At 39.4% G+C, this 21,051-nt stretch overlaps 1 protein-coding gene across 1 annotated transcript in view; it reads left to right on the top strand.

Moving 5' to 3' along the window:
- Nucleotides 1–506: 506 nt before the first annotated feature.
- The window catches only part of VIRMA (vir like m6A methyltransferase associated), a 64,623-nt gene continuing 44,078 nt past the window's right edge, over nucleotides 507–21,051 (top strand). Inside the window, exons 1-5 of the mRNA XM_012437935.3 lie at nucleotides 507–608; nucleotides 9,344–9,459; nucleotides 16,503–16,589; nucleotides 17,701–17,749; nucleotides 20,021–20,189. Coding sequence (XP_012293358.1) covers nucleotides 546–608; nucleotides 9,344–9,459; nucleotides 16,503–16,589; nucleotides 17,701–17,749; nucleotides 20,021–20,189 — 484 coding nt within the window. The 5' untranslated portion in view covers nucleotides 507–545. The remainder of the gene's footprint in view (nucleotides 609–9,343; nucleotides 9,460–16,502; nucleotides 16,590–17,700; nucleotides 17,750–20,020; nucleotides 20,190–21,051) is intronic.

Here is a 21,051-nt window from a genome sequence, read left to right as displayed (position 1 = left end):
CACAATCAGCCTGTGGGTTAGGTACGATTTTTCACATTTTACAGATAAGAAAACAAAGAATCTCTTCCTTTGTTTTCCATTTAAATCAATGTCTTATTTTTCAACCTCGCTCACTGTATCTTTTTGCTCCCAGCGCTGGAAAAAGTGGGACACCCTCTTCGGTGGGTGTACGGCGTTAGTATCCGAAGTTGGCAGCTTTCCCTCCCCCTCCTCCGCCCTCTCCAAAACCCCGGCACCGCACTCCGCCAGCCGGGGCCGCTGTGGCTCCGTAACGCGGCGGAACGACAGGGTTTGAACCACTGGAGACTCCGTTGTCTCCTGTCGCTTCCCTCTGCCCCACTCTGCTTTCTGGGGGCGCCCTCCGCAGCGCTGGAAAAGGCGGGGCCGGCAACTTCAGGCAACAAGATGCGTTGGGATAGGCCGACGATTGCGGCGCTGTTCTGGTCGCCGGAAGTGCCGCGATTTCACCCTCTACAGGGCCGCTGTAGCTGAGGCTGGAGAGCTGCCCCGGAAGTCCTCCCCGCTGTTCCCCGCCCGCGGCAAACATGGCGGTGGACTCAGCGATGGAGCTACTATTTTTAGATACTTTTAAACACCCGAGCGCTGAGGTAAGGCTTGGCGGCTTGATTCCGACCCTGCTTCTCTATTTTGGACCTTTACAAAAAAACCGTTAGGAGTCCTCGACTTTTCCTTCTGCAGATTGCTTCTTTAATTTCTCTCTCACACACACTCTCCCCCGAGCGGTGTGAGCGTCGCCTCTGAGGGAGAGTTGCAGCAGCCCCTTCATTTCCTTACTTTAACTTGGGCCCTCGGTGTCTTTGGTCGAATTGGCTTCTCTGCTTGCATTGCTTTGTTTTTTATTTTTTCTGTCAGGTTTGGGCCTTGAGAAGGATCAGGGTTCTCAGGTTTACCTCTGGTGCCGTTTAAATGGGGGGGTCTTAGATTTGACAGAAATGTTTGACAGTAGTGCCGGGCTCCGAGAAGCTTGCGTTGCTTCGTGGTTTCCTAATCACGATGTTTCTAAATCCTTTCTCTTTGGCTCCTTTTCTGTCAGGAGTTATGTTCCCCAGTTGTGACACTCATTCGGTTTAGGATTACGGTGCTCTCCAGTTTGGACTGAAACTTTAATACTTGTCTCGTGGAGAGATTTCACACATTAGGAATGAGATGCATTCACGGAGAGTGCTGCGAAGAGGGGAGAGTTGAGAGAATTATAATCAAACTCATCATCAGATAATGTCTTTTGAGGTCAGGGGTGGAATGTTGTGGAGTAATGTTTCTGTACAAAATTGCTTGAGCGCCCCTGAATGTACAATTGGCCCTGCAATATGTAAATTAAACATAGCTGGTTAACTTAAGATTCATGAAAGCAGATCAAAAGTGAACTTGAATGAAGTCCACGGAGAAATTGAAAAAAAAAAAAACAAAAAAACTTCATATTTCTCTGTCTTAATGTAAGCTTAATCAAATTAGAGAACTTTCTTTGGAGATTTTTTTCCATTTTTATCATGTGTGTTCTTGTATCAAGCTTTTTGAGGATGGGTATAATTTCTCTTTTTCTCAGCTGTATCTCCAGTGCCTAGTACAGTCTTAGCAATATAGGTGCTTAGTAAATATTTGAATTGAAAATGTTTAAAATGTTGATTCTTTTATGAGATAATGTTGATAGTGGGTGGTGGTTGTATTGTAATACTTTACTTGGCAAAATAAAAATTTGACAGTTGTGATCTAACTGAACTAGCGGTTTATAGGTCTCTAAAAGTCAAAAGTTGGAGAACTTGGAGTTAGCGTTTCTTACTGACGATTAATTCATGGTCTCACATTTCCTGTGGGTCAGTTAGCGCTATTTGTTTAATGACTGTACCTCTCTGACATTCCAGCCAAGTTTTAGAAAACCCACAATGCAGGCAGTATCAGAACAAACCTATCATGGCTATAGAAATAGAGAACAGTTAAAACTGAAAGAGCTTGGCACAGTGGCTCATGCCTGTAATCCAGCACTTTGGGAGGCTGAAGCAGGAGGACTGCTTGAGTCCAGGGGTTTGAGACCAGCCTGGGCAACATAGTGGAACCCCATCTCTACAAAAGAAAATTAACTAGTTGTGATGGCTTACTTCTGTTGTCCCAGCGACTCGGGAGGCTGAAGTGGGAGGATTGCTTGAACCAGAGAGGTCAAGGCTGCAGTGAGCTAAGATTACACCACTGTGCTCCAGCCTGAGCAACAGAATGAGACCCTGTCTCGAAAGAAAGAGAAAAAGAAAAAAAGAGAAAGAAGCATATGATGAATTAGTTTAGTACTTTTCTAGTTTAGGAAAATTGGCATTCATTGGTTTATCACATATTTAATCTATTCTTTTATTCATTCCTAGGTAAACATCGAGTACCTTAAGAGGATAAGGCAGATGGTAAATGCCTTCTTTTGGGGAAGGCTTAGTAGAGATCACATTTAAATCAAGTCTTGAAGGAGGAAGTAGGGGTTTGTGGGTGATATGAAATATTGAAATGTTTGTTTTCAAGAAGTTATAATTCAGTATTGGAGATTAGATCCACAAAATTGTGATTTGAGTTAGAATGTGATGATCACATAAAGAAGCACAGTGTGAATTCCTTGGGGTTCATCATCTTTGTTTACGAAATGCCCATCAGTATCTGACATATTAGAATTAGCTCTCATTGTGGGTATAAATAAAGGATACATGATTTCAGAAGAGGCAGAGATAAATAACTTTTCATCTGAGTGTATCAGGAAAGATTTCATAAAGGTATTTGGCTTATGAACTTGGTCTTTGGTGAAAGGGGTAATATTTCATGGTTGTAGTTAGGAAAGGAGGGCATTCTACTGGAGTAGTCAGTCATCTGTTAGGATATGCTTAAAGTAGCAGTATGAAGTGGCACCCAAGGCAGTTAGTTCAAAGGCAGATCATGGAGCTCCTTGAATGCTCAACAAAGAATTATGAACTTTCTTTTGTAGGAAATGGGTAGTTTTTGAGCAGGCAAATTATGCAATTAGCAAGAAACATTAGGTAGATTACTTCATCAATAATACTTAAACTGGTTCAGAGAAAACAGGGGTGAGGTGACAAAATCAGGGAGAAAAAGTGAGATGTTATGAAAACCTGAGTTAGCAGATGGACAGTAATCATCGCTTCTCCACGTTTATTGAATGCTTAATTTGTGCCAGACACAGTGCTTTGATAACTTAAGTAAATCATTTCTGGTCCTTCCATCAGTTTTTTTTTTTTTTTTTTGAGACTAGGTCTTGTTTTGTCACCCAACCTGGAGTGCAGTGATGTAGTCACAGCTCACTGCAATTTCTCCCACCAGGGTTCAATTGATCTTCCCATCTCAGCCTCCCGAGTAGCTGGGACTACAATTGTGTGCCACAATGCCTGGCTCATTTTTGTATTTTTTTGTAGAGATGGAGTTTTGCCGTGTTGCCCAGGCTATTCTTGAATTTCTGAGCTCAAGTCATCCTCCCACCTCAGCCTCTCAAAGTGCTAAGATTACAGGCATGAGCCACTGCAGTGCCCGACTGAGTTTTCACAGGTAGTCAAATACATTTTACAGATGCGGAAACTGAGCCTGAGAGATTAGGTACCTTTACTAAAATGGCATAGCTAGATTAAGATCCACTGTCACACATTTTTCTGGCTCTAAAGCAGTGCCATGCTACGTCCCAGTGGAACTACGTAGGAGAGGATTTATACAGTTTTGGATGTATACAAATTTCAAGTATAGAATTGACAGGATGGCAGCTGATTGTGTGAGGGAGATAGAGTAATTTAAAATGATGGATGTCTAGATTTAGAGACAGAAGAAACTAGTGGGACTAATGATGGTAAGACTGTGGAAGTGAGTTTGACGGGAACGGGATAATTAGCCAGATTAATTTGCCCCTTAGAAAGTTGAGAATCTGTTTAACAGTTATTTATGAAAAACACTTTCGAAGGTGAGGATATGGCTTTAGGAGGGGCAATACAAGTCAGAACAAAACTCATTGCCCTCGATTTCAAAGGAATTTGTAATATAGTGGAAAAGAGACATTTATTAGTTTCACACAGGGAATCCTTATTGCCAGCTACCTTTAACAGTTCTTTTTTTGGTATTATATTTATTTTACCAGTAATCTCCTCTTCTCCACATAAAGAATTGATACATGTTTATAAGACCAATCCACTGATTTCAGAAGATAAACAGTTAAACTTATTAAAAGACAATTTGATGGTGAGGGAATAGTGTTCCCGTGAATGATGAAACACTTAACATTACAAACCAAGGATGCAAGATAAGCAAGGCATGGTGGCATGTGTGCCTGTATCCCCAGCCTGGGAGGCTGAAGTGGGAGAATCGCTTGAGCCCAGGAGTTGGAGGACAGGCTGGGCAACATAGCAAAACCCCATCTTAAAAAAAAAAAAAAAAAAAAAAAAAAAAAAGCAAAATGAATCTCTAATATTAACATATACAGTATTAGAAAAAAATTGTTTAAATTAAAATTGGATTAAAGCAACGTTATTTGGTAAACAAGTATATGAGTGGAAAGCTGTTGTATTTTGATATTCCTCTTGAGTGAATTAATTTCCTTTCTGTATCTCTCCCTATTGTAATCAGTTTTTACTTTGTATTTTGTGGCTATAATTAACAGTTCTTTTTATATGAACATTTTCCAAATCCTGTAGTAAATATTATGCTTAAATGTATACACCCATTGGCAACATGAATATTCCAGTACTGTAATACTGTTTTGTGGTTTCTTTTTTCACCTAACAATGTGTTGTACATATTTATGAATCATGAAATAATATACCTACATGGTATTTTAAAAGTAAGCTTTTTAAAAAAAATTTCTTCCTTTTTTTTGACTAGTAATACATATATGAGGTACAGATACAAAAGGTACAAAAGGGTATATGGTCGGAAGTAAGTCTCTCTCTCATCACTGTTGCCTAACCATATTGTTTCTCTCCTTAGATATTCTATATAATACCCTTTTTTATTGGCTATGTAATATTATTTAAGTGGTAATGCTATATATATTTTTTGAGACAGGGTCTTACTCTGTTGCCCAGGTTGGAGTGCAGTGGTGTGCTTATGGCTTACTACAACTTCAACCTGGGCTTAAGTGATCCTCCTGCCTAGCCTCCTGAGTAGCTAGGACTATAGGCGCCCACCATCACGCCTGTCTAATTTTTATTTATTTATAGAGATGGGGTTTCACCATGCTGGCCAGGCTGGTCTTGAGCTCCCGACCTCAGGTGATCCGCCCACCTCAGCGTCCCAAAGTGCTGGGCTTACAGGCATGAGCCACCACACCCGGCAGAGACGGGGTTTCACTATGTTGGCCAGGATGTTCACGATTTCCTGACCTCGTGATCCACCTACCTCGGCCACCCAAAGTTAGGATTATAGGCATGAGCCACTGTGCCCAGCCCCATCTAATTTTAATTTTTTTATTTTTATTTTTTAAGAGATGGGGTCTTGCTATGTTGCCAGGCTGGTCTCATACTCCTGGCCTCCGGTGATCCTCCTGCCTTGGCCTCCCAAAGTGCTAGGATAATAATGCTATTATTTATGTACTAAATTCTCATATACTTAGATTTCTGACTTTACAGTGGTGTGTAATATTCTTGAAGCTAAATTGTTTTATACATTTTTAGTTATTTCCTTAATATTACTTTCCAGTGTGGAATTGCTGGGTTAAAATACAGCCCTAGGATAGTAGGTTGATACTGAAAAGTCCTCTATTTTAAAGGTCATTTAAAAATTACTGTAGGAAACCAATTAGGAACTTATCTGCAGAAGTGAAAAAGGAAGTAGTAGCAGTAGATGTGATAGCTAAAGGAAAGAGTAGAAAGAGAAGGAAATTGCAGGGATAGAAGAGTAAGGAAGGGAAACAGTTATGCTGTGACCTTTAAACATACAGGTAAAATGACTCCTTCCAAAGATAAATGTGGCTCAGAGTTGTGGAATCTGACCAGTCTTCTTCATATTCCTGTAACTTTCCTGATCGTGAGCCTTCCGTGATTTCCCATTGTCAACCTGTTTTTCTAGGCTTTGTTTTTAATTCTCTGAAAACATAGTTTTCAGATAATAACTATTAATCAAGTGCTTCTTAAAAATTCATTTATTAAATGCATATGCTAGGCACTGTGAATGTACTGTAAACTAAGACATAGGTTGGTCTTCTTTAAACACATTGTCTAATGGGAGAGATAAGAGGCAATTACAATTCAGTTAGATAAAGGACTTAAGGGAGAGGCACCTATCTAGATTTGATCTGGCTCAGCTTTCAAGAGAAAGTTTACTTGTAAAATGAGTTGGGGCAGAGGGATATGACAGATTTCAAGCAGAGAGAACATCATAAGTAAGGGTGTGAAGATGGGAAAAAGCATGGTAAGCTAGGGATATAAGTTTGGAGTGATAAAGAAGATAGTCTTGTTTATAAGACTTAGGAATTTGGCTTGACAGCAGTAAGGATCAGGGGAGTAGTACATTTATAGTTTAGAAAGACCATATTGCAATAGGAGAATGGGTCGATGGGAAGCAAGAAAGAAGTGCAGGATGCAAAGGCATGAAAATGATATAATGGACTTTGGGGACATGGAGGGGGATGGTTGGGATGGGAATGAGGGATAAAAAACTACATATTGGGTACAGTACACACTCCTTGGGAGACAGGTGCACTAAAATCTCAGAAATCACTATTAAAGAATTTATCCATGTAAACAACCACCTGTACCCCAAAACCGATTGAAATAAAAATTTAAAAAACAAAAATTAAAAAAGAAGTACAAAATCAGTTAGGATCCTATTGCTGTAATTCATGTTGGAGTGATGTAGTATATATATAGAACTAAAGGAGTGACAGCCAGAATGCAGGAGAGGTTTAATCAGTAGGACTTGGTGTTTGAATAGCTACAGGATATCAGATGACAGAGAATGAGAAGTCAAGGATGATGATGTCTTGGGCATTATATGGTTGGTAATGCCATCACAGATGTAGGAGAATTCAGTTTGTATTTGTTGAATTTGGTGCACAAGGGACATTGAAGTGGAGATGCCTAATGGGCAGTTGGATATAGCAGTCTGGGGCTCAGGAGAGACGTCCTAGATGGAGATACAGATTTGGAATTGTCTTCTGGCTGTGGATGAAAATCTTATTTTTTGTAATTCTGTTGGTTGTGCTTAGCTACTCTTCTCTCCTTTCCTCTCCTGTTTTGCCCTCTAGCTATGATGAACAACGTTTGCAATATCTTTCCTTTCTTTTAAAGACAGAGTCTTGCTTTGTTGCTTAGGATAGGGTGTAGTGATGCCATTGTGACTCACTGTAGCCTCGACCTCCTGGGCATAAGTGATCCTCCCACCTCAGCCTCCTGGGTAGCTGGGACTCCAGGCATGTGGAACCACGCCCAGCCGATATTTTCGTTTTTGTAAACACAGGATCTTTCTATGTTGCTCAGGCTGGTCTTCTTGAATCCTGTCCTCAAGTGATCCTCCTGCCTCAGCTTCCCAAAGTGCTGGGATTACGGTGTGAACCATGGCGTCTGGCTTGCAATTTTTTGAACCTTGCAAGTTCTTGTTTCCCTACAGTCTGAGCTGCGGACCTAAATACCCCTCTGAGTTTTCATAGCATCCTTTGTGAGTCTGTATCATGACAATTTATCTACTTGTCTGCCACAGTAGATCATCTGTTTTTTAATGTCAGAGATTATGTCTTGTCTTTGTAGCCTCAGAACTAGCATACTTTGAAATATAGTTGACGTTTAATAAGTTTTTAGAAATAAATATTTAATAGAACTGGTAGCAACAAACACAGAAACTCTTTTACATACAAACAAAATAGATTTTGAAAGGCTATTTGTAAATCCTTAAATTCCTTGTTGTTAAGCGTGATATTCTTTATAGAGAGACTCAGTCTTTCTAGATGCAGATAATATCAGCCATTCTTCTCATGATGAACTTTGGCCACTAGGTAATGAGAGTTTAGAACTGTTAGGAAAAGTTGACATACAATTGTCCAAAAACAATGTGAAAAATTCTCTTTTTAATTATTGAAAACGAGAATTATATTTGTCTAATCCTGTGTCAAATGATAGACATAAGCATATACTGGATATAATTTATGTTGTTTCTTTTTTTGTTTTTCTTTTTTCCCCAGAGATGGAGTCTCACTTTGTCACCCAGGCTGGAGTGCCATGAGGCAGTCATATCATAACTCAACTGTAGTCTCAAACTCCTGGGCTCAAGTGATCCTCCTACCTCAGCTTCTTGAGCAGTTAGGGGTATAGACATGCACCTCTGCTTCTGGGTTTTTTTTTTTTTTTTTTTTTTTTTTTTTTTTTGAGACGGAGTTTCGCTCTCGTTACCCAGGCTGGAGTGCAATGGCGCGATCTCGGCTCACCGCAACCTCCGCCTCCTGGGTTCAGGCAATTCTCCTGCCTCAGCCTCCTGAGTAGCTGGGATTACAGGCACGCGCCACCATGCCCAGCTAATTTTTTGTATTTTTAGTAGAGACGGGGTTTCACCATGTTGACCAGGATGGTCTCGATCTCTTGACCTCGTGATTCACCCGCCTCGGCCTCCCAAAGTGCTGGGATTACAGGCTTGAGCCACCGCTCCCGGCCTTCTGGGGTTTTTTTTTTTTTAAATAAACTCTTAGTTTGTGATTTAAAAAAAAATTTTAGGACAGGTTTATCTCAACTGTTAAGTACCTAAATGCTTTCCCTGATCCCTTGATATTAGTTGATATGTAAGTTTATAAAGTAAGCTGATCTAAGTACAGATTTGCAGTCTTTTAGTTCAGAAACTCAAAAATGGAAAAAAAAAAAACCACCAAAAAATAAAAAAAACATGCCCTGAATTCATTTGGCCATGCAGTCTAATCTCAACTGATATGGTGCTTTTTATAATCTTTATTTAGTGTGAATGTTGACGTGTGGCTGCAGAAATATTAATGGTTTGATTACAGGGTGCTGCCACAGAAGCCACTGGGGGGATCTAAAGTAATATGCAGTATTTGGATTATATTATCTTTCTAGAAATCAAAAAATCAGGATTCTGAAAGGCATTTGGCTCCAGAGGTTTCATATAAGGTACTCTATGTCTAAGCAAAACATCAGCAGGCAGAGGTAATGCATGGCAGAAAATGTTACACAAATCGAGAAACTTATCTAGGTGCTTGGTATGTTCATCATCTATTTATGCAACATTGTAAATAATATATATTTAGTGATATGGAATGTTAAGGTTATATGTGACATTGTGAATGAATAAAATTTGAATAGAGAAACTATTTTATAGAATGTTCCAAAGCACTCCCCTGACCTTTTTTTTGTTGTTGTTACAGCAAAGTTCTCATATAGATGTGGTTCGTTTTCCATGTGTGGTTTACATCAATGAAGTCCGAGTCATACCCCCAGGAGTAAGAGCCCATAGCAGTCTGCCAGACAACAGAGCATATGGGTAAGTCAGTTCTCTTTTTAAAAGTATTTTTTTGGCTAAAGATTGTCTAGAACCATATATATATATATTTTTTTGAGATGGAGTCTTGCCCTGTCACCAGACTGGAGTGCAGTGGCGCAGTCTCGGCTTACTGCAACCTCTGCCTCCTGGGTTCAAAGGATTCTTCCCCCTCCGCCTCCTGAGTAGCTGGGATCACAGGCACGTGCCACCATGCCCGGCTATTTTTTTGTATTTTTATTAGAGACGGGGTTTCACCATATTGGCCAGGATGGTCTCGATCTCTTGACCTTGTGATCCGCCTGCCTCGGCCTCCCGAAGTGCTGGGATTACAGGCATGAGCCACCACGCCTGGCCTAGAAACATACTCTTGCATGCAAAAATGTAAGGTAATATTTTACAAGTAATAGAATCCTGAAACTATTCAATTATGGTTATGCTGCATTATAATTAAATGCAACCTCCACCTCCCGGGTTCAAGCGATTCTCCTGCCTCAGCCTCCCGAATAGCTGGGATTACAGGTGCACGCCACCATGCCCAGCTAATTTTTGTATTTTTAGTAGAGAGGGGGTTTCACCATGTTGGCCTGGGTGGTCTTGATCTCTTGACCTTGTGATCCACCTGCCTTGGCCTCCTAAAGTGCTGGGATTACATGTGTCAGCCACCTTGCCCAGCCACTTTTTTTTTTTTAAGACGAAATTTCGCTCTTGTCACCCAAGCTGGAGTGCAGTGGCGTGATCTTGGCTCACCGCAACCTCTGCCTCCTAAGTTCAAGCAGTTCCCTTGCTTCAGCCTCCCAAGTAGCTGGGATCACAGGCATGTGCCACTACGCCTGGCTAATTTTGTGTTTTTAGTAGAGTCGGGGTTTCACCATGTTGCCCAGGCTGGTCTGGAACTTCTGATCTCAGTGATCCACCTGCCTCAGCCTCCAAAAGTGCTGGGATTACAGGCGTGAGCCACCGCGCCTAGCCTACATTTTTATTATCTTAATGATATCTGTTCATGACTTAATGGTGATTTTCTTAGCCTGATACATGTGTCTTTTATTAATTTTGTAGCTTCAAATTAGCCATTAGTTGTAATTAGCAAGTAGTTATTTGATGCTTTGTCTTCCTTAGGGTCTATGGGAAATAAAATATAAGAAATGGTATGGCTGGGCACAGTGGCTCATGTCTGCAATCCCAGCACTTTGGGAGGCTGAAGCCGTCAAATCACCTGAGGTCAGGATTTTGAGAACAGCCTGACCAACATGGAGAAACCCTGTCTCTATTAAAAATACAAAATTAGCCGGGCATAGTGGTGTATGCCTGTAATTCCAGCTACTCAGGAGGCTGAGGCAGGAGAATTGCTTGAACCCGGGAGGTGGAGATTGTGGTGAGCGGAGATTGCACCATTGCACTCCATCCTGGGCAATAAGAGCAAAACTGTCTCAAAAGAAAAGAAAAGGTCCCTGACATGGGGTTGTAGGTAATTTTAACAACTGGCATAAAGCAGAAGAATTTGATCTTTGTTGTAACATGAGTAATAATTTTCTTCTAATTTTAATTACATAGGTTAGAAATATAAGCCAAATTTTGGCTATGGAAACATGAATTTGTCTGATATGTCTTACTTGAGTTTTTTAGCTTTTAGCTTAGCTGTTAGTTTTATGTATCAATACCACATTTCATTCTATGTATGCTGTAGATAACTCAATTTCTATTGCATAAAAGAGTTAAACTAGGCTGGGGCATGGTGGCTCACACCTGTAATCCCTGCACTTTGGGAGACTGAGGCGGGTGGATCACCTGAGGTCGGAAGTTTGAGACCAGCCTGACTAACGTGAAAAGACCCCATCTCTACTAAAAATATAAAATTAGCCAGGCGTGATGACGCATGCCTGTAATCTCAGTTACCTAGGAGACTGAGGCAGGAGAATCGCTTGAACTTGGGAGGCGGAGATTATGGTGAGCCGAGATTGCGCCATTATACTCCAGCCTGGGCAACAAGAGCAAAACACTGTCTCAGAAAAAAGAAAAAATTGTCACCAGTTGTGCGTGTATACATGGAAAGTAAAAAGAAGAAAAAAGGAAAAAGAAGGAAAAAAGTAAAGAAAAAAAAGGTCAAACTAGCTACTTTGTGGTGAGTGTTATAGGACAGATTCAAAGTTTCTTCATAATTGTGGAAAATAGTACATTATTTGTTGAAATAAGTATAAAGTCTTCATAGGTACCATTCAAAAATTAAAAGATATACAAGAAACATCTTTAATGTTTATAAAGAGGGATTGTTATAATTGACTTCATACCTTTTTTTCCATGTTTTAAGAAAATTAACTCATGTTTTCCTGTATGGTCTTCTTGATTTTCCTATAAAGGGAGCTTTGTATAGAATGGGAAAGATGGGATATTGGTAGTGTATCCAACAGTCTTCTCTAATTTTACTGCTTTTGGCCAAAAAAAGTTTGTCATTTATTGTTCCATAGCAAATTTAGCAACCTAAAACTAAACATTATCTCACATTGTTTCTGAGGGTCGGGAATCTGGGAGTGGCTGAGGTTCTCTCATGAAGTTGTAGTCAAGATACAGAGGGGGCTGAAGAATTTGCTTGGTAGCTCACTCATAGGGCTGCTGGCAGGAGGCTTCAGTTCTTTTTCAGGAGATCCTCTCCATGGGCTTGTTCATGAGTGAGTGATCTAAGAGTGAGAGCATGGCCAAGAAAGAAGCCAACAGTCAGTGTGTTTTATAACTTAATATCAGAAGGTGACATTATCATCTTTACCATATTCTGTAGGTTACATATTCTGCTGGTATAGTGTGGGAGGGCCCTACATAGGGTGTACACCCTACCACATAGGGTGTGAATACCAGGAAGAAAGGGTCATCGGGGCCATCTTAGAGGCTGACTTCCGTTGCAGGCAAATTGGATTTCTACCATTAGATGCCATTGGTAGGAGTATTTGTTGCATTTTTTGTTATCTTAACCCTCTTCCTTTTTCTTAGCTGGAGATGTGTGACTGTTCATGTTTTAATAACTCCAAATATAAAGTATCAGAAACAAATTTATACATGATTAGTACACCACAGAACAGTAAAGTGAAGTATTAATGCAGTAAAACAAATGTAAGAGTGAGGGCCGGGCACAGTGGCTTATGCCTGTAATCCTAGCACTTTGGGAGGCTGAGACAGGTAGATTATTTGAAGTCAGGAGTTTGAGACCAGGCTAGCCCACATGGTGAAACCCTGTCTCTATTAAAATACAAAAATTAGCCAGGTGTGGTGGCATGTGCCTGTAATCCCAGCTACTTGGGAGGCTGAGGCAGGAGAATTGCTTGAACCTGTGAGGACAAAGTTGCAGTGAGCTAAGATTGCACCACCGCACTCCAGCCTGGGCAACACAGTGTGACTCCATCTTAGAAAAAAAAAAAGAAAGAAAGAAAAAAGAGGAAGACCAGAGTCTCAAAGTGGAAAGCAGTGTTAAAGATCAAGTGATATTTGTGGGCATACTTCACAATAGTGTTTTTTTTTCTCATTATAAAACTTACAAATGCTTAGATAAAATTAAAATTTCTTTAATCCCTTTATTCTGGCAGGGTGTGGTGGCTTGTGCCTCTAATCCCAGCACTTTGGGAGGCCAAGGCAGGTGGATCACTTGAGACCAAGAGTTTGAGATCAGCCTGGGCAACATAGGGAGACCCCCATCTCTACAAAAATATGTAAAAATTAGTTGGGCATGGTGGTTCATAGTCCTTGCTACTTGGGAGGCTGAGGCAGGAGGATTGCTTGAGCCCAGGAGTTCGAAGTTGCAGTGAGCTGTGATTGTGCCATTGCTCTCCAGCTTGGGCAACAGGGCGAAACCATGTTTCAAAAAAAAAAAAAAGTAATAATAATAATAATAATAATTCCTGTTTCAAGAACATCTTAACATTTGATATACATATATATACATATATATATATATATTTTTTTTTTTTTTTGGTGACAGAATCTAGCTCTGTTGCCCAGGCTACAGGGCAGTGGCGTGATCTCAGCTCACTGCAACCTCCACCTCCTGGGTTCAAGTGATTCTCCTGCCTCTGCCTCCCAAGTAGCTGGGACTACAGGCACCCACCACCATGCCCAGCTAATTTTTGTAGGTTTAGTAGAGACAGGGTTACGCTATGTTGGCCAAGCTGGTCTTGAACTCCTGACCTTGTGATCCACCCGCCTTGGCCTCCCAAAATGCTGTGATTACAGGCATGAGCCACCGCACTCAGCCGAGATATATGTGTGTGTGTATATATATATATATATTTTTAAATGTGTGTATGTTTTTGTATGTGTGTGTGTGTGTGTGTGTGTGTGTGCGCGCGCTTGTATATGTATTTTATTATTAGTTTTTGTAAATTTGATACCTTATGCGAGATTGGGTTTTTTTTAGAGTCACCAAGTTGTAAGATAACTGTCAGATTTCCTTTGATTCTTTAAATTGTTTTTCACTGATCGGGACCTGAGCCTTTGGGGTCTCAAAAGTCAAGAGTTTGTATTTTAGCTCTTTTTTCTTTATTTGAGGTACTGAAGTCCAGGGTCTAGTTTAAAGAACGGCAAAGAGGGGTCAGGTGCAGTGGCTCACGCCTGTAATCCCAACACTTTGGGAGGCTAAGGCGGGTGGATCAACTGAGGTCAAGAGTTTGAGACTAACCTGGTCAACATGTTTGAAACCCCTTCTCTATTAAAAATACAAAAATTAGCTGGGTCTGGTGGCATGTGCCTGTAGTCTCAGCTACTTGGGTTGGTGGGGTGGGAAGATCACTTTAACGTGGGAGGTGGAGGTTGCAGTAAGCAAAGATCGTACCACTGCACTCCAGCCTGGGCGACAAGAGCAAAACTCCATCTCAAAAAAAAAAAAAAGGAAAGAAAAAGAACTAATGAAGGGCAAGAGGAAGAGACTAGAGTTGTTGGCCTCATGTGATTGAATTTGGATAAGGCAAATATATGCTTGTTATTTTGCCGTTAATTTTTATTGTTTTATGTATTGCTTTATTTCATTTAATAATATATCAGGAGCCCTTTTACATCACTAAATATTATTTGATTTTATGCTCTCTAATAGCTATGTAGTCTAATGGATGACTATACTGTAATATATTTGATTAGTCTCCTATGTGGAGAGCATTAGATGCTTTTTAGTTTTCAAATTACAAGTAATAGCATGATGAATATCCTCTTGAAAAAAATGTTCGCATATCAGTGTTTCTGTAGAAACACTTTCTAGAAAAAAGTGAATCAAATGGTGTGTCTTTGTCCATTTTGTGTTACTTTAACAGAATACAACAGACTGGATAATTTATAAAGAAATTTATATCTCACAGTTCTGGAGACTGCAGAGTCCAGTATCAAGGTGCCAGCAGTCTGGCAAGAATGATCTTGCTGCTTCATCCCATAATGGAAGGCAAAAGAGCCAGAGAACCCAAGAGAGCAAAAGGGGGCTGAACTTGCATTGTTAACAAGCACACTAACACTGTAACTAACCCATTCCCCAGATAACAACACTCATTCATTCATGAGGGCAGAGTCCTCGTGACCCAATCACCTCTTTTTGGCTTGCCTCCCAACACTGTTGCATTGGTGATTGAGTTTCCAGCACACGAACTTTGGGTAATACGTTCAAACAGTAGCTTGATGTGAACATTTTCTTAGTATCTTGAATTTTATTGCCACATTGCTTTTCAGAATGATTTGCCTGTTTGTGCTTCTACCAGAAGTACGCACAGGAATCTCTTTGATAGTATTCTAGACATTATAGTTATTAACATTTAGGTTTTTATGTAAATGAACAAGAATAAAGCATGTGGTGTTCAAAATGAAAATTTTGGTTGAATTTAAGGAATTTCAATCGAGTGTGCTGTGGTGTAGTATCTTCTACATAAAGTGTAGCAAGATTTCAGACTAATGCAAATTAAATAGGCTCTGATCTTAACCAAATAATCTATTTTTAGAAACCCCAAAATATTTTTGTAAATTGCTGCTATACAAATATCAGTTGGCTTTAAGTCACAACTTAGGGCTCTGATGCTAAAATTACTATTATAGTCTTGTATTAATGTGGATTAAGTTGAAATTAAATTGTACTTATACAACTTGAAGTTAGCTAATTCCTGATTCTTTTGATAATGAAAGGGAACAAGCATGGTGCAGCAGCTCATGCCTGAATGCCACCACTTTGGGAGGCTGACGTGGGAGGATCACTTGAGCTCAGGAGCTGGAGACCAGCCTGGGTAACATAGTGATACTTTGCAGCCTGGGTAACATAGTGATACTTTGTCTCTACTAAAAAAAAGAAGAAAAATAGCCCAATGTAGTGGCATACACCTGTATTCGCAACTACTTGGGAAGCTGAACCTGAAGGATTGTTTGAGTCTGGAAGCTCGAGGTTATAGTGAACTATAATCACACCACCGTACTCCAGCCTGGGCAAGAAAGCAAGACTCTGTCTCAAAAAAGAAGGGAGGCTGTGTGCAGTGGCTCACGCCTGTAGTCCCAGCACTTTGGGAGGCCAAGGCGGGTGGATCACCTGAGGTCAGGGGTTTGAGACCAGCCTGGCTAACATGGTCAAACTCTGTTTCTACGAAAAATACAAAAAATTAGCTGAGTGTGGTGGCGTGTGCCTGTAATCCCAGCTACTCTGGAGGCTGAGGCAGGAGAATCGCTTGAACCCGGGAGATGGAGGTTGCAGTGAGCTGAAATTGTGCCATTATACTCCAGCTTGGGCAACAAGAGCAAAACTACATCTCAAAAAAAAAAAAAAGAAAGAAAGAAAGGGAATAGTGATAGGATGCAAAAAGTACTTGATGATTAAAATTTGATATTCAGTAATATTTAAAGTGAGCTCTTGGCTGCTTGAGATTGGATGTGAATAAAATTACATACAATATCATAGTTAACTCTCTATTTTTGTTATTTAAATCTTAGAGATGTTATATTCTAATTCGAGAGTTGCTCTTAACTTTGTACTTACTATGTTATTTGTTTTAATTTAGGAAGTGTTTGTTACAAAGGCTGATGGTTCAACTTTGTTTCATTCACAGAGAGACATCTCCCCATACATTTCAATTAGACTTATTCTTCAACAACGTAAGCAAACCAAGTGCCCCAGTTTTTGATAGGTTGGGAAGGTATGTACCTGCTAGGCAATTTCACAAGAAACTCATGAGTGTTAGTAAGCAATATCTTTTGATTCTTTAGATAGAAGAAACGGATGTATCTGTGGTAGACCCAATACCACAGGGTTTAATTGTATCAAGGCAGTATTAAAGAAATGTCAAACTCCTAAGGAGATGTTGAGTTTATAAAATAAAAATTTAAATGTGTGAAACAGCCATTGTTTGTTACCTTTTTACTTGTGCATGCATTTCTTATATACATGATACTTTCACACATGATAGTAACCTTCTAATTTGGAAAATACTGCTTTTTGATTCTTAAAAAATATTATATAGACACATTGAGAGCTAATTTATGTGTGTCTTTCATATCACAGTACTGTGCAATTTATAATTCCATAGCCACATTTTGTAAAATGAAATTTTTGTTAGTAGATGCCCCCTTTTTTGATTATTTATACATGCTAGGTATTTTTTTTCAAGTTAGGTATTATTAAACCTGTTGTTGTGATGTCCGCAAACAAATGATCATTTGATGGGTTTACTTAGAACTCATAAAATAAAAAAATTTAAAGGCAGCTTAAAAATGGGAAAATGTCTGTTCCTATCAGGAATTAGCAGTTTCTTAGCCATCACTCATTGTGTTATTGACCCTTCTCTTATTTATTATTAAATTATGTCAATAATTTAACTTTTTTTTAATGGAGGGAAACTTCAGACAATTTGAAACATGTAATTTTTAGTATTTGGAGGTGTTTTTATGTCAGCACCTACTTAAAACTAGGTACTTTTCTTAAATTTTGGTTGTACTCTACATTTTTATATGACTGTAATGCGATGGTTCTCTACTCTGGCTGTACATTAGAATTACCTGGTATACTTTTAAAAAATTACTCATGTCCATACTCACCCCAAAGCAATTAATTCAGAATCTGGGATTTATGTATTTTTTTCTTTATCACATTTTGCGGGCAGTACATTAAACTCAACCTTTTTGGTATATTGAATGAAAACAAAAATCTAGCATTTGATTATATTAAAATATTTGAATCTAGAAAGACATCTTCATGAACTCTGATGTTCAGTGTTTGAGCTTACATATTTATTTATACTCTCTTGACAGTCTGGAATATGATGAGAATACGTCCATCATCTTTAGACCAAACTCAAAGGTAATTGTGGAAGTCAGTTTTCAACTTGTCATTACTGTTTCTTCTCAACTCCATTTAAAGTTTTTGATCCATATAAATCAGTGTTGCAGAATGTCATTTCTTATCTGATTCTTCTTGCATCTAGATGTTATTTTATAATACATTAAAAACACTGTAATGTTGTTCTCTACCTATAAAGCTCTTTCTTCCTCTTTTTGAGTCAAGAAGAGGCCAGCATTTGTGCTTTATCTTCTTTCATTTAGGTAGACAAGTTCAAAAGACAACAGGCAGGCAAATTGTTATTAGACACTACTGTGCCTTAATTGAAGTTTCTTTTGAAAGTGCATGTTTCAGGGCCAGGCAGGTTGGTTCATGCCTGTAATCCCAGCACCTTGGGAGGCCTAGGCAGGTGGATCATGAGGCCAGGAGTTTGAGACCAGCGTGACCAACGTGATTGAAATCCCATGTCTACTAAAAAATACAAAAATTAGCTGGATATTGTGGTACGCGCCTGTAATCCCAGCTACTCAGGAGACTGAGGCAGGAGGTAGAGTTTGCAGTGAGCCGACAGCATGACAGTGTACTCCTGCCTGGGCGACAGAACAAGATTCGATCTCAAAAAAAAAAAAAAAAGTCCAAATTTCTCCTTTCCTATCAAAAATATGCCTTTTTTCTTGATATAGCAGATGCCATGCTGGAAGCATTTAGTGACAGATTTGAAATGCAAAAATAATTATGACCTGGTTTAGGACTACTCAGCTCACTGTTTGGTTTTGGAGAGAATGGTATTTAATTCTTGCATCCTGTTTAGACTAAAAATTACCATTGTTATCTGTTTATCTTCCTTCCAGTGGGATTTCTGTTCAGTCTATCAACATATCTTGGGCATAGTCTTTGAGCCCTTCTTCTGGTCCCCAGTTTCCTGTATTGTCTAGCAAGCAACATTAATTTCGTTTTTCCTTATTGTGCCTCCAGAAGGGGCCCCAGTAACACTTATAACTTCATCTTTTCCCAATATGTTGGAGTGGAAAGAGAACTCAAAAGTCAGGGCCTTTGGTTTCTTGTGCAGGCTCTTCTTCACATGCTCTGATTTTCTTCTTTCTTTTTTTTTTTTCCTTTTTCTTTTCCTTTACATGGGTCATAGTAAACAATTTATTTCTTAAAAGGTCACATGCTCTGATTTTCTTATTTCTTTCTCTTTTTTTTTTTTGAGACGGGGTCTCACTCCGTCACCCAGACTGGAGTGCAATGGCACGACCTCAATTTTCTTATTTCTTAAAAGGGAATGACCAGCCTGACCAACGTGGTTGGTCAGGCTAGAGCAATATCTGCTCCATCCAACTCTCGTAGATTTGAAGATCTAGCTATTCATGTAGATAATCTCTGAAAAGCATAGATATTTTTATCTTTTAGGGAAATATTGAGGGTTAGTGGCATTGGCAAAAGTCTTTAATCTTTTTAGGAGAAAGTTTCTTTGCAAAAGCCATTTGTTTAACCAGGGTTCCCTTACCTTTTTTTTTTTCTGAGGCAGAGTCTTACTCTGTCACCCAGGCTAGAGTGCAAAGGCACGATCTTGGTTCACTGCAGCCTCTGCCTCCTGGGTTCAAGCAATTCTCTGCCTTAGCCTCCTGAGTAGCTGGGATTACAGGTGCCCATCACCACGCCTGGCTAATTTTTGTATTTTTAGTAAAAGTGGGGTTTTACCATCTTGGCCATGCTGGTCTTGAACTCCTGACCTTGTGATCCACCCACCTCAGCCTCCCAAAGTGCTGAGATTACAGGTGTGAGCCACTGTGCCTGGCCATTCCCTTTTTAAAGTACAATGTGAGCACATAAAATATACCTGTATGTGTGAATTTGGCTTGTGAGAAGAATGCTATGTGGTTTTATGGATTTTCTCATTCTTGAAACTGAGCATCATTTGTGCTTTTGGTGCCTTCTACCACCCCTGTACCTATTGGGGTTTAATTTATTAATTAGCAATAACTCCTACTTAATTTTATTCTCATTTCTTTTCTCTTGGATGGGAGTCTGATTATACTTTTTGAACACGATTGACATAAAGTATAGAACTGGGAGATGTAATCTTAGGACAGGTGCAGGTATAGTTATGGTAACTCTGGAGAGCCAATGTAAAAGCTATGCCTGGATAAATTTCACTTTTGTGTTGACTTTGCATTTTCAGCATACTTTTAGAGACTTTAGTTGAACCACAATCTAATTTGATATCAGTTAACTTCTAGCATTTTAAAACATGACTTTGAAAGATTTTTTTCCCTCCCTAAAAATCAGGTGAATACTGATGGTCTGGTGCTAAGAGGCTGGTACAACTGTCTGACACTGGCAATATACGGATCAGTGGATAGAGTGATAAGTCATGACAGAGACTCTCCACCACCACCACCTCCACCTCCACCACCTCCCCAGCCACAACCAAGTTTGAAAAGGAATCCAAAACATGGTGAGAATTTTAAATTTGCTTTTGCTGGTGAAACTTATATCCATGATGTAAAATAATAATAAATAATAATAATTCGAAGAGTACTTTTCTACCTTTTGGTTTTGCTTTGTTTTATTTTTTGAGAGGGAGAGAGGAAGAAGAGGGGGGGAGAGGGACAGGAGGTGAGAGGAAGAAGCAGAGGGGCAAAGGGAGAGAGGGAGGGAGAGGAGGAGATAGGAGGAGAAGGAAAGAAGAGGAGGCAAGAGAGTGAAGAGGAGGGAGAGAGAGAGGGAAAGCGAGGGAGTGGGGAGGAAGAGAGTGAGCAAGCATACCTCTTCTACCTCTTGAACCTTGCTTAAAGCTCTCTGTTAGTCTCCCATTCTTGTCTATAAAAATTTCTTTTTATGTTGAAGTGTTAACATTTTATTTTCTTCCTCTATTTTCTTAAAGAGCTTTTAAAATTGATCTGAGGGATTTTTTTCCCATTTAAAATATCTTAATGATAGTACAATCCAGTGACTATTCATGGTTTACTATTAAAATTATCTGTAAATGAACTGAAAAACAGGCAGGGAGTTTCTTAGGTATTCCTGAAATACTTATGTTAATGACATTTTTTTTTTTCAAAAATGCATTTAAAATTTGATTAAGTGTATACATCTTAACTAATGTAGATTTTTTTCTACTTTTGAGAACCTTTTGCTCATTAACTGGAAACAAGAAAAATAAGAACTTCAGTGGCTTTCTTTCGGAAGGCAGGCAGCTGGACTCATGTTTCTCAGGATCTCTTCTTCTCACTTCAGTGTTAATCACTATAAGAAGTTTACCACAATTGATTAAGTGTATACATCTTAACTAATGTAGATTTTTTCTACTTTTGAGA

Source organism: Aotus nancymaae, unplaced genomic scaffold, assembly GCF_030222135.1.
Source record: "Aotus nancymaae isolate 86718 unplaced genomic scaffold, 86718_ANA_hifiasm-v0.15.2.pri h1tg000036l, whole genome shotgun sequence".
In the NCBI taxonomy this organism is placed as follows: domain Eukaryota; kingdom Metazoa; phylum Chordata; class Mammalia; order Primates; family Aotidae; genus Aotus; species Aotus nancymaae.
Note: the sequence above shows the minus strand (reverse complement) of the source record. Positions and strands in the feature narration are given on the sequence as shown.